Source organism: Mobula hypostoma, chromosome 3 (assembly GCF_963921235.1).
Source record: "Mobula hypostoma chromosome 3, sMobHyp1.1, whole genome shotgun sequence".
Taxonomy (NCBI): Eukaryota; Metazoa; Chordata; class Chondrichthyes; order Myliobatiformes; family Myliobatidae; genus Mobula; species Mobula hypostoma.
Window position 1 is genome coordinate 80,783,113 of NC_086099.1, and position 14,063 is coordinate 80,797,175.

Sequence of the window (14,063 nt, forward strand, 5' to 3'; positions counted from 1 at the left end):
GACAAAATGAAGATAGGTGGAAGGACAGGCAGTATTGAGGAAACAGGGTGTCTGCAGAAGAACTTAGACGGACTGGGGAAATGGCCAAAGAAGTGACAGATGGAATATAATGCAGGGAAGTGCATAGTCATGCACTTCGGCAGAAGGAATAAAGGTATGGACTATTTTGAAAATGGGGAGAAAATTTAAAAATCTGAGGTGCAGAGGGACTTGGGAGTCCTCCTGCAGGATTCCCTAAAGGTTAACTTGCAGGTTGAGCTGGTGGTAAGTGAGGCAAATGTGTTGTTAACATTCATTTCAAGAGGACTAGAATACAAAAGCATGAATGTACTGCTGAGGCTTTATAAGGTATTGGTCAAACCACATGGAGCATTGTGAACAGTTTTGGGCCTCTTATCTAAGAAAAGATGTGCTGGTATTGGAGAGAGTCCAGAGGAGGTTCATGTGAATGATCCCAGGAATGAAAGAGTTAACATGTGAAGAACATTTGATGGCTCTGTGCCTGTATTTGTTCGAGTTTGGAAAAAGTGGGTGGGGGGGGGATCTCAGTGAAACCTTTTGAATGTTGAAAGGTCTGGATAGAGTGGATGTGAGGAGGATGCTTCCTATAGTGGGGAGTCTAGACCAGAGTGCGCAGCCTCAGGATTGAGGGACAAACGTTTAGAATAGAGATGAGAAAAAAATTCTTCAGCCAATGGGTAGTGAATCTGTGGAATTCTTTGCCATGGGCGGCTGTGCAGGCCAAGTCGGTGGGTATATTTAAGGTGGAGGTTGATAGGTTCTTGATTAATCAGGGAGTCAAATGTTACGGGAAGAAGGCAGGACAATGGGGCAGAGAGGGACAATAAATAAACCATGATGGAATGGTGGGGCAGCCTTGATGGACTGAATGGCCTAATCCTTCTCATAGGTCTGGTCTTTGCACTCCCTGCCATCTTTAATAATTAAGAATTAGTTTTCCCTATGCTTTTGCTTTAATGAATGATAAATACATTAACACAGCAGGGGATTCTAGTTATTATAGACATTTCAGGTAGTAATGCTGAAAATTCAATGAAGTACTAAATTAATGTTGTATATTAATCTACCTGATTAACATTAGTACTGCAAGTGCCCTCTCTACATTCCTCTCTCTCCCTCCAGCTCCAATACAACAAACAAACACATTCATTCTGCATTGTTAGCAGATTACTAAATACAAAGGAATACATGCATTCGCGAGAACTGGCTGGCATCTTATTACTCCCAGAACACACCTTAAACTGAGTTCCAATCTGAATGAAGAGAAATCTCAAAGTATGAGGAGAGGGTATGATTGAAAGTGTAGCATGAAAAGTGAAAGAGATACTTGCATTTATTCAATTAAAAATGTTAATAATTATTTAGGAGCACCGAATGCTCTTTACTCCCTGGTGAAACTTAATTCTTTGGAATGTGTAATGTATAATGATACAGCTGACTCAATACCTGTAAGTTTCTGATTTCCTGTGGTCCTGTGAGTTAAAATGTTTGTTTGATGTTAAAAGAAGAAAGATTTTACAGCCTGGACTGATAAAGCTTTCTTTTTAATTTCTGACTTAATTAAACTAAGATACCAAAAGAGAAAAAGAAACCTGCAATATACACGCTACATACACAGCTCAAGATGTTCCAGAGATCTTTATGACTAGTGAAGTGCTTTTGAAATAAGGTCACTGTTATGTGACAGGTTGGATTCAATGCCCTGTGAATTGCAGAATGTGGTTAAATAATTGTTTACACTGATGTTGGTTGAGAAGGTTACAACAATGAGGGGAATAGTGGTGTTATTTTCATCTCTGAGAGGACAGGTGGGTTCTTGATTTAATTTAGCATCTGAAAGAGGCAGTTCAAAAGTACTAAATTAGAGTGTCAGTCTCATGTTTAAATCCCTGGAACAGGACATTAATGAATTGTAAGTAAAGAACCATTGTCAATGATGCATTAAAAAGTTACTATTTATCAAATAGTGATTATGGTCAAATTTAGGTTTCAGTTTGGGGGGGAGTGGAACTTGAAACAATGTATTCTAGCTTTTGTTGGGGTTGAAATAGTACTAATGACAGCAATTTGGTCAAAAATGTTACAGACGAATAAGATGTTTTAAAACTAACTTGGCTCAACACAAAATCTGTGCATACTCTTCGGAGTTCTAGTTAGTAAATAAACCGAGTTTAGTGAAAGAGATGATCAGTAATATAAAACTAAATTATAAATAATAGAGAATCAGGAAAATACAAGTAACAGCAAAGAGGGATTAAAAAAAACAGATGTGGAAATAGAAAGAAAGGGAAACATACATAAATTATAAAGATTAACACAAAAATGCTTCTAATCATAATATTCAAAAGGAAAATGGTAGTTATGGATTATTAAAATAGAGGCAAATATGGTAAGAAAATGCAGATGTTGTATATTTCTAGAAGTTGCTTATGAACGCAGCAGGCCAGGCAGCATCTCTAGGAAGAGGTACAGTCGACGTTTCAGGAAGCGTCTTGGCCCGAAACATCAACTGTACCTCTTCCTAGAGATGCTGTCTGGCCTGCTGCGTTCACCAGTAACTTTGATGTGTGTTGCTTCAAATTCCAGCATCTGCAGATTTCCTCATGTTTGCGTGTTGTATATTTATATCGTGTTTGCCCAGTCAAGGAAGAAATTGATAAACACAACGTTCTAAGAAAATGAAAAGTGAATCTAGCAACGGTTTTTTTATTCATTTACACAGACAAGAAAACTGTATTGGGGCAATACTGGTACTGAAATCAGAGACCATCACTTCCTCCCCTCTGTTCAAATGCCCACTCCTTAGTTTTTCACCTGTGAAGCCATCAGTGTCATCTACTATATCCAGTGATGCTTCCTCTACATTGCCGTCAGCCGACACAGATCTGGGGATCGCTTTGTCAGCACCTTTGCTCCATCCACCACAATGGCCAGGATTCCCTTGTGGCCAGCCATTTTAATTCCACTTTCTGTTCCCATGCTATCATGTCAGCCCATGGCCTCCTCCTCTGCCACGTTAAGGCATGCAGATTGGAGGCAACACCTCATATTTTGTACTGATATTCTCCAACCTTAAGGCATCAGCAATGATTTCTCTAACTTCGGAAACTGCTCCCATCTTTCCCCATCCCCTCCTTTGTTTTCCCTTCTTCTCTTTCCCTAACAACTGGCCCATCACCTTTACCTACTTTCCTCCAGTTGCCCACCTCTTTCCCTTTATTCCCTGGTCAACTGTGCTCTCCTATCAGATTCCTCCTTCAGCACTTTGCCTCTTATGCCTTTCACCTCCCAGGTTTCCTTTTTCTATACACACCCCACCTCCTGCCTTCTACCTCTCACCATTCACCAACCCATTCCCCCTCCCCTCCCCTCCCCTTTTATTCTGGCGTTTGCCCCTCCCCCCACTTTCTAGTCCTGAAGATGGATTACAGCCCAAAACGTTGACTATTTATTTCCTTCCGTAGATGCTACCTGACCTGTTGAGTTCCTCTAATACTCTGTGTGTGTTACTCTAAATTTCTAGCTTCTGCAGAGTCTTGTATCTCCTTGGTGGCTTTTACCGTAGGATTCCATGGGAAGACAATTGGGAAATGGGAAATGCTTTCGGCATAATCCGAATGCCCTTGATTTATTACCTTACATAGAAACTTGCAAATATTATGTCATTATTTATGAAATATAAGAGGATGAAACTAATAAATTGTACAGCTATTAGCCTTTATTTCTGTTGTGGAGAAGTTATGGAATATGTAATTAGGAACAAAATTACTATTCATTCTATTTCCTCAATCAGTATTTGGTGTCACCAGTGTCTGGGAGACTACCTTGTTCACAATGAATACAGTAAATTTAAATGAAACACAAAAGCATATTACTATGTTACCTGAAGGGGGACTTCAGAAAAGTAGACATTGTGAAAATAGGTAGTTAAGGAGCAGGTGTGTGTAGAAGCGAAGTTGCAATGATAATGTACAATAAGAGCTTCCTATCAACCGTCATATCTGTGGCAGTTTACATAAACTGTGTTGTTTTCCTGTATTTTTAGCAGTAGCCTCCACTAGAAGAGCAACTGAACATCCTCCAGATTTGAACTCTCCTATTGAAAATACTCAGACAGGTAAGGCAATGGCTGAAGAAGCATCATGTCAGTAAATTCATGAGAGAAGGCCTCTGTAGCAATTGCATCATGGTGATCACTAAGTGGAAGTTAATTTCAGCTGATTAGAGAAAGCCAACATGAATACAGCAGAGATAGAACACGAGTAGCAAATCTTGTGCTTTAAACAGGCAAATAAAGTAGTAACCCGAAAATTCTGTGGGTGTCGTTTGTGTGGACTTTCAAAGCTATGTAATCATGTTTCGTTACATTGGCTTTTGACTGAAAGCACAACTTGTGGAACTGGAGGCAAATTACAGACTTGGTTAGGAGGTAAAGGGGTTGTAATAAAAGGGTTGTAATCACTTCTGGTAGATCTCATTTACTGTATTACATGGCATACATAATCCAATATGTTTTACATTAAGTACGGTGGTAGCGTAGTGGTTAGTGCATCCAGCAATAAGGTCAGGGTTTGATTCCCGTCAAGGTCAGTAAAGTTTGTACATTTCTTCCATGACTGGGTTGATTTCCTCCAGGTGCTCTGGTTTCCCCCCAACATTCCAAAGATGCACAGGTTAGGGTTAGTAAGTTGTGGGCATGCCATGTTGGTGCTGGAAGCAAGGTGAAACTTGTGGGCTGCCCAGCCCATTCCTCTCTGATTTGATTTGAAACAAATGACACATTTTACTGTATGTATTGCTGTATATGTGACAAGCAAAGTTAATCTAAATCTACTGGGTAATATAGTGAAGGGTTGAAATTTACAGGAAAAAAGGATTAAATGTGGGAAACCTGAGACAGGTAAAGTGTCTGGTCGCCTGTTTTGAACTAAAAATTGGAGATCTAACCTTTATTTAAATAGTTTTAATTTTTTTGCACTATTTCTATTGTTTTTCACCCATCACTTTATTCATCATTGTAATTAAATGAGTGGGGTGTTGTTTCTTTGCACCATACTGTTGTTTGGTGTTTGTTGCTGTATTTATTGTATTTATTATTGCTGTGTACACTGTTTACTCTGTGAGTCTCACATGAACAAAAAATTTCGTTGCATCCTGGTGCATATGACAAAAACTAATCTGAATCTGGACAACAAAATCAACATCTAACAACAAAGTGTTAGCTTCTATATCTGTAGAATTAGGATCTAGTAAGGGGAATTGCATTGCAATTGCTTTACAAAACCCTGGTTAGAATACTTTTGTTGTGCTGAGTACAGTTCTGGGATCACACCTCAAAAGACTGTGTACATACATTTACTGATGCTTCTGGACACATCTTCAGTGATGTGCCTGGAATCATCGGGTGTTTCGGGTCTTTCAACATCATACACCCTCTACTTAGAAGAAAATTCTGTCAGAGTTACCAGGCCTCCTAGGGTTAGACTATATAGAGAACAATCTCAAAATCAGATGGAGGCCACTGACAGGAGAACGGGGAGGGTAGGAGTGATGTAACATTTTCATCTGCTGTATATCCTCGGACTCCTTTGATGGTAGCAATGAGGAGAGGGCACGTCCTGGATCGTGAGGGTCCTAAATGATGGATGCTGCCTTCTTGAGGAACCTTCATTTGAAAATTTTCTCAATAATTCTATTTACTCAATTTGCATTTGGTCTCACCAGTGTCTCGGAGACTACCTTGTGAGCAATGAATGCAATAAATTTAAACGAGAGGTAGAAGCAAATTTCTATTTTACCTGCAAGGGGAGTTTAGAATTCCAGACAGTGTAAAAATAAGTAGTTAAAGAGTAGTGTGCGTGAAAGAGAAGTTGAAATGATAATGTGCAATAAATCCTTACTAGTTTGTTATTTAAAAGGTAAATGGCCATATCTGGCAGCTTATATAAACTGTATTGTTTTCCTGTGTTTTTAGCAATGGCCTCCACCACATGTATAAATGAACATCCTCCAGATTTGAACACTTCTAGCGAAAATATTCAGACAGGTGAGGCAATGGCCGAAGAAGCATCATGACATTAAGTTGCAACAGGGTCTCCAGAACTGAATGAGACAAGGCCTGTGTAGCAATTGCATCACGGGCAGTTTGATCACTAAGAGGAAGTTAATTGAATGCATCACATTTGGGAGTAATTCTACTCATTGCACAGTCACACAGAAGCATTTTCTTCATCCCAGTTTATCTCATTCAGTAGTTATGCTCCACATGAACCACTTCCAACTTTACTCCATTGAATTTTATCAGCACATTAATCTATTCCATTATTCCTCATGTAGTTAATCAGCTTCTCCATAAATGTTTTTATTGCTTCATGTTCTTAGCCTTCTCTGGGTAAAGAGGTTTCCACTGAATTCCTCACTACATTTATTAACAACTATCTGATGTTTATAATCTGAAAGTTTTGTACTGTAACACCAGTGATATATCTTCACTAAATTTATCCTATTAAACTCTTCGTAATTATAGTAATCTCACTATCAGGATGTCCTCAGCCTTAAGAGCCCCAGTCCATTCTATCTTTCCTGATACATACCAGCTTCTGAGTTCTGAGTATCCTTGTAACTCTTTTTATAGGTATAAAGATCAGTTTAACAAATATCCTAACCCTAGTCTAGCGAAATGTAACACTACTTCATTACTTTTTACTTCCTCTAAAGTTTCCCTAGAGCTTTGTTCATATGGTTGCAGAATTATCCACTGGTTTACAATGTTTTACAATTCTGTATTCCCTCATCCATTTGTTCTTCTCTATCATTTACACATTTTTATGAATATAGGGAGTTAATGTATTTTTTAAAATTATGTGTGAAGAACCTGTTGCTGGATATCACTGATATATAGTTTGTATAATGTATACCACCCAATGATTAATTTTATGTACATTTTCAATCGAGCTAAATTATTTAGTCACAATGGTAAATAAGAATTAAATATGAATGTAATCTAAATATTGAAATTTTGCTTTGGTTAATGACTTTGAGGTAGTCATTGCCACATATAAAATGTTGCCGATTAAAGTCAATTAATTTTCTTTCAATAAGGATAGAAATCTTGCTAATTATAACTCAGAGAATCTCTGTCTCACATTTCAAAGATACTGACACTTTTCATCTTTGCAACGTTATCAGTTTTTATGTCAGATTTTCCAGCACCTGCAGAATTTTCTGTTTGTACTGTTGATTAAACTGGCTCTCATAAATTTGGCAAATTAATACTTACATGTGGCTGAATTAGCATTGTATCTGATTTGAATTTTTATCAGTTTTATTCTGCTAACTTCTTTTTGGTGTGAGGTATTACTTAGTCATGGAAATGTCTAAACCACCTGACTGGGCATTACAGAATTTGTCCAGGCTTCTCAAATGAGACGTTCTGTTACAGCCCAATCATACTGCACGCTTTGTTGATGTGTTGGGCTTTTGGTCTCACATTGACACATTATTGTGGAAGAGAAACCACTGACGTTGAATTTTGGACATGATTTCAAGGCTAATTGTGCGTTAACATTGGTATCATAGTATTCTTCATTGTGAAGCACTCTTTGTGGCAAAGACTTAGATAAGGCGTCAACTTTGGAAGGGTATGGCTCAGGTTCTTGCTTGAATCGTACATCATGCTGATTTGGGAATGTATCATCATCCCTTCATTATTACTGTGACTAAATCCTGGAACTCCCTACCCAAAAGTGTCATGTGAACACCTTCACTGCATCGGCAGCAGCTATTCGCCAAGGTGGCTGACCACCATCCAATCAGGGACAATGAGGTATTCGAAGTAAATTGTGGCCTTGTGAATGATGCCTATATGATGAAAAGAAATGAAAACGTTTTGGAAAGCACTACCCCCTCCCCACCCCTCGGCACAGAAGTATTATTGGCAGAGGGTGATTGACTTCTGGAGTCACCAGTCCTTTCCTCATTTCACTTCTGGGTTTCACAATCTGTGGAAAAAGCTTCACATTCCTTCTTAAATATAAATTAAACTCTGAATTGAATGTAGGAGACATTTAAATATGTTAATTAAGTGTCCTGACTCTCCACTAAAGTGAGCAGACTGATGTTCTCCAATGGAAAAACAGTCATTGGGGAAATTACAACATGTAAGGGGGCACATTTCTTCCATTTAACTTAAACTGCATCCATCATCATCTGTCATGGGGAATAGGTTATTAAAGCCCTTGAGCTCAAACAGGAGCATCATTGAAGAGTGAGTTTCTTTCTTCCCCGTGTATAAGATGCATAGGCAAATTGCTGAGATCTGAAAACTAGACATGGATCAAAAAGTGACTGGGGGATTATCCTGGTTTCAATTGCTTTTGGGATTGTACTGGACTGTATAGCTCAGTAACACACCAGTTTCTACATTTACCTGATAATCCACCTGACTACATTCGCTGGAAGCTAAACAACTTCATCTGCCAGTCAAAGGACTCCCACTTGCAAAAGATTTTTGTAACTACTGAGCGGCTGAACTTCCATCAGTGAGATTCAGAATTGTTTCCAGGCATTCAGACACAAAGACACAGTACATCCTATTAGTATTAGTGTACTTGAGTTAAAAGTCATTTTTAAAATCTGTATTTAAGGGTGATATGCAAAACATGATCCATTGCAATATGCTTTATTTTATTATTGTGATATATTTACATCGCTTTTAGTACATATTATTTCCATTCAGGGTGCACAAATCTTTTCTTCAAAAGCTCTGACGACCATTACACTGAGAAATTTCTTCTGAGGTGTCCACGATGAAATGTGTGTATAACTAACCGTACATTGTATTTACTAGTTCTGACCCTCAGGCAGGCGGTTGATTAACATCACTCTTTGGTATTACTTTCCTAAATTCACACATTCTCCTTACCGGTTCAGTCAGTGATTGTTTTCAAACATATAGTATTTTAAGATCTTGTATTAAAAATAGCATTCCAATTCACCAAGTAGTCCTATAGTTATGAAAGACGCTTTATATATCCAAGCTCTGGATATTCTTAAAACATCCCATTACAATCGTTTCTGATATTATTAACTCTCACATTGATCATCTTTGGCTCTTCATCTATCCTGTTACATGGTTCATCCATGTGTTTTATCCAACTTATACAGCTCTAATTCTCGGTGATAGCTCATTATTGAGCAGGCATTATCAATTCAATATTCACTGTTCTCATTAATTAATTCCATTGGGCTGCATAATCTTTTGCTTCACTTCTTCACTGGCTTTTCGCTAATTCCTTTTCCCCCATATCTGCAATGTGAATATTAGTCACAGTAACCAACCCAATTTCTACTCTGTACTTCAATCCTCTTTTGAACCTGTTCCATGCAGTTTCTCAACTTCCTTACCGCCCACAAACTGTGGGCTCTGTTATTTACTGGTTAAGTGACCTATGCAGTTCAGTCCTGATCTGTTGGTCTTTCCCTGTTTAGATTCATTTGACGTCATGGGCAGGGTGCAGAAATTCTATTTTGGTTGCAATTGCTGATGCTGCTGCAACTTATTTTCTGCTGCTTATCTATTTAATACTGTTTTTCTATTACTGTCTTGTTTTTATCTACCACTTTATTTAATTGCATCAGAGGAAGCCAATCAGAGTTTCATTGTACCTATGTGTAATGACAATAAAGATCATTCAATTCAATCTGTCAAAATTGCCCCTAATTTGGAAAGTTATTTTCTTCCTAAGTTTCTGCTGTAACTAATTTGCATCTCCTGGACCTGATGAAGTGCATCCCAAGGTAAGGAAAGAAATGGTGGAAATTATAGTCAAAATGTTTCTGATAATTTACCAAAATTCTTTGGATTCTGGGGAGGTCCCAAAAATTAGGAGATGGTGAATGTCATGCCACTGTTTACAAGATAATAAATACAAAAGGAAGATTTCTATAAAACAGTTGGCTTAATGTCTATAGTTGGGAAAGTGCTTGAAACTTAATTAAGGAAGAAGTAGTGAGACACCTGTATAGAAGTGGTTCCATTAGGCAGGCACAGAATGGATTCAGAAAGGGCAAGTCCTGTTTGACAGTCTTATGGGAGTTCTTTAAGAATATAATGAGTACAGTGGATGGAGTGGAACAGAATAATGTTGTATACTTGGATTTTCAGAAGGTATTCAATAAAGTGCCACATAAAAGACTTTTCCATAAGATAACAGTGCATGGAGTTGGGAGTAATAAATCAGCATGGAAAGAGGATTGTGTAGCTAGTAGATGGCAGAGAGTTGGGATAAATAAGTGCTCTCTGGTAGGAAATCAGTGGTGAATGGAGTGCCACGGGGGTTGTTGATGAGCCTGCACTATTTGCATTAATGATATGGAAGAGAAAACCAAGTATGGCATATCTAAGTTTACTGATGGTGCTAAATAAAGTGGAAAAGCAAATTGTACAGAGGATGCAGAAAGTCTGCAGAGTGATATAGTAAGAGTGACCACAACTCCCCTAGCTTCAGTATAGCCATGGAAAAGGATAAAACCAGGCAAAATTGGGAAGTGCTTAACTGGGGAAGGGCTAACTATGAAGGGATGAGGCAGGAACTAGCGAGAGTAAATTGGAAACAGATGTTCAAGGGTGAAAGCACAGAAGTAATGTGGAGGAGGTTTAAGGACCACTTGTGCTGGGTTCAGGATAGGTTTGTCCCACTGAGACAAGGAAAAAATGGTAGGAAAAGGGAACCGTGGCTGACGAAACATGTGAGGCAACCCGTCAAGAGGAAGAGGGAAGCATATGTTAGATATAAGAAGCAGGAAGCAGGAGGGGCTCATGAGAATTATAGGGTAGCCAGGAAGGAGCTTAAGAAAGGACTTAGGAGAGCTCGAAGGGGGCATGAGAAGGCCTTGGCATGTAGGATTAAGGAGAACCCCAAGGCGTTCTATGCATATGTGAAGGATGACGAGAATGAAGGTGGGACCGCTAAAGGATAAAGAAGGCAACATGTGCCTGGAGGCGGAGGAGGTTGGGGAGGTCCTAAATGAATATTTTGCTTCAGTATTCAGAAGAGAAAAGGACCTTGATCAGGGTGAGGTCGAAATAGAATGAGCCTTTGTGCTGGACAATGTGGAGATTAAGGAAGAAGTAGTGTTGGATCTTCTTAAAAACACCTAGATTGATAAGTCCCCAAGGCCGGACATGATATACCCCAGGTTGCTGTGGCAAGTGAGAGAAGAGATTGCTGGAGCAGTAGCTATGATCTTTGAATCCTCTTTGGTTGCAGGGGAGATGCCGGAGGATTGGAGAATGGCAAATGTAGTTCCCTTGTTTAAAAAAGGTAATAGGGAGAATCCTGGGAACTATAGACCAGTGAGTTTTACGTTGGTGTCTGCAAACTATTGGAAAGGATTCTTAAAGGTAGGATCTATGAGCATTTGGAGATGTACAGTCTACTCAAGGATAGTCAACATGGCTTTATGAAGGGAAGGTCATGCCTCACGAACCTAATTGAGTTTTTTGAAGTGGTAACAAAGGAAATTGATGAGGATTGGGTGGTAGATGTGGTCTACATGGATTTTAGCAAGGCATTTGACAAGATCCCCCATGAGAGACTCATCCAGTAAGTCATGAGGCATGGGATCAGTGGAACCTTGGCTGTTTGGATAAAAAAATTGGCTTAAAGGAAGAAAGCAGAGGGTAGTAGTGGAAGGAAAGTATTCTGCCTGGAGGTCGGAGTGGAGTGCCGCAAGGATCTGTCATGGGACCCCTGCTCTTTGTGATTTTTATAAATGACCTGGATGAAGAGGCGGAAGGATGGGTGAGTAATTCTGCAGATGACATGAAGATTGGAGGAGTTGTGGATGGAGCTGTAGGTTGTTGAAGGTTACAAGAGGATATAGACAGGATGCAGAGTTGGGCAGAAAAGTGGCAGATGGAGTTCAATCTGGATAAGCGTGAGGTGATGCATTTTGGAAGGACAAACCAGAAGGCTGAGCACAGGGTTAATGGTCGGTTACTTAAGAGTGTGGACAAACAGAGGGACCTTGGGGTTCAAATCCATACAAACCTCAAGGTTGCTGCACAGGTTGATAGGATAATTAAGAAGGCCTATGGGATGCTTGGCTTCATTAATAGGGGGATTGAGTTCAAGAGTAGACAGGTCATGTTGCAACTCTACAAATCTCTGGTGAGACCGCACTTAGAGTATTGTGTTCAGTTCTGGTCACCTCATTATAGGAAGGATGTGGAAGCTATGGAGAGGGTACAGAGGAGATTTACCAGGATGTTGCCTGGATTGGAAAACAAGTCTTATGAAGCAAGGTTAGAAGAGCTGGGACTTTTCTCTTTGGAGCGTAGAAGGATGAGAGGGGACTTGATAGAGGTCTACAAGATTATGAGAGGCATAGATAGGGTGGATAGCCAGTACCTGTTTCCCAGGGCACAAATAGCAAACACCAGAGGGCATATGTACAAAGTCAAGGGAGGGAAGTTTAGGGGAGACATCAGGGGTAAGATTTTTACACAGAGGGTTGTGGGTGCCTGGAATGACTTGCCAGGGATGGTGGTGGAGGCTAAAACATTAGGAGTATTTAAGAGCCTCTTGGTCAGGCACATGGATGAAAGAAATAATAGGGGGTTATGGTGTAGTGTGAGTATAGTACTTTTTTTAGGAATATATGGGTCAGCACAACATCGAGGGCCGAAGGGTCTGTACTGTGTTGTGGTGTTCTAGTGTTCTATAGGTTGATTAAGTATGCAAGAATCTGGCAGATAGAATACAATGTTGCTAAATGAGAGGTCATCTGCTTTGGAAGGAAAAATAGATCAAATTATTAATGAAATGGTGAAGCATTGCACCATGGTGTTGTACAGACGGCCGACACATGCCTGTGGGAGTCCTTGTGCATGAATCACTGAAGTTGGTTTGCCAGTACAACAGGATATCGAAAAGGCAAAAGGAATGTTGCCCTTTATTGCTAGGGAGATTGAATTTAAGAGCAGGGAAGTTACGCTGCAACTGTATAGGTACTGGTGAGGCCACACAAAGGGTACTGCATGCAGTTTTGTTCTCCTTACTTGAGAAAATATATATAGACTTTTGAAGTGGTGCAGAGAAGTTTCACTGGGTTGAGATCATTAGCCTATGAGGAGAGATTGATTTGCATTGTACTCGCTGGAATTCAGAAGAATGAGAGGGGATCTTATAGAAACATATGAAATTATAAAAGGCATAAATAAGATAGAGGCAGGAAATTTGTTCCCACTGGTAGTTTAGACCAGAACTAGGGAACATAGCTTCAAGATTTTGGGGGGGTAGATTTAAAATAGAGATGAGACAGTAGCAAATCTGTGGAATTCTCTGTCTAGGGAGGCAGTAGGAACTTGGTGATTAATACATCCAAAAATAGTTTTATTGCAATAAATATCAATTTAATGTCAGTGTCAATTTATCATTTGTGATTTTACCCAATTCTAAATGTCTAAAAATTGCTTTTAAATGTTTAGTATTTCTGGTTGAATTACAACAGAATAATACTAAATGCAGCAGTAATTCCCATACATCATCTGCTGTCTGTGCCATTACTTAAATTTAAACTGAATGGCCACCATACATCAGTGTTCTATGTACCAAAGATGATGACAAATGTAAGTAGCTTTTCACAACATTCAGATTATGCTTTTCAATTGATGGTCTACCAAGTAACACTGACAAAGCGTGCAGTTGGTCATTATGATACTGTGCAGTTGGTCATTATGATACTGTGACCACATTTAGGGATAGAAAAATAGGGATAAAGTTTGGTTTGAAACTCACGTAACAAATGGCAAATGTCATTAAAACAAAAAATGCAGTAACTTGTCATACAGATCAATCCCTTATGACATGCAATGCAGTTGTGAAAAGGCGGAGACATATCATGAAAAGCAGTATCAGATTCCTAGTGAAAGAGTTCGCTACATCTTGTTTCAAGAAAGGACTTGCCCCTCCACCTGAATTTACAGATCCAACAACAAATGGTATGTAGGGAGGAACCTAATTCTGAGCTGTGTCTCC

The 14,063-nt window shown here is 39.3% G+C and overlaps 1 protein-coding gene across 5 annotated transcripts in view; it reads left to right on the forward strand.

Moving 5' to 3' along the window:
* Positions 1-9,736, forward strand: part of LOC134344089 (protein sel-1 homolog 3-like) — a 129,011-nt gene extending 119,275 nt beyond the window's left edge. For 3 of the 5 annotated variants that reach the window (XM_063043336.1, XM_063043332.1, XM_063043335.1), the window contains 2 exons: positions 4,067-4,138; positions 5,996-9,735. In XM_063043336.1, the coding sequence (XP_062899406.1) occupies positions 4,067-4,138; positions 5,996-6,096 (173 nt within the window). In that variant the 3' untranslated portion in view covers positions 6,097-9,735. Of the gene's footprint in view, positions 1-4,066; positions 4,139-5,995 lie in introns of all 5 variants that reach the window. The other 2 variants (XM_063043337.1, XM_063043334.1) reach the window with 2 other exon arrangements.
* The last annotated feature ends 4,327 nt before the right edge of the window (positions 9,737-14,063 follow it).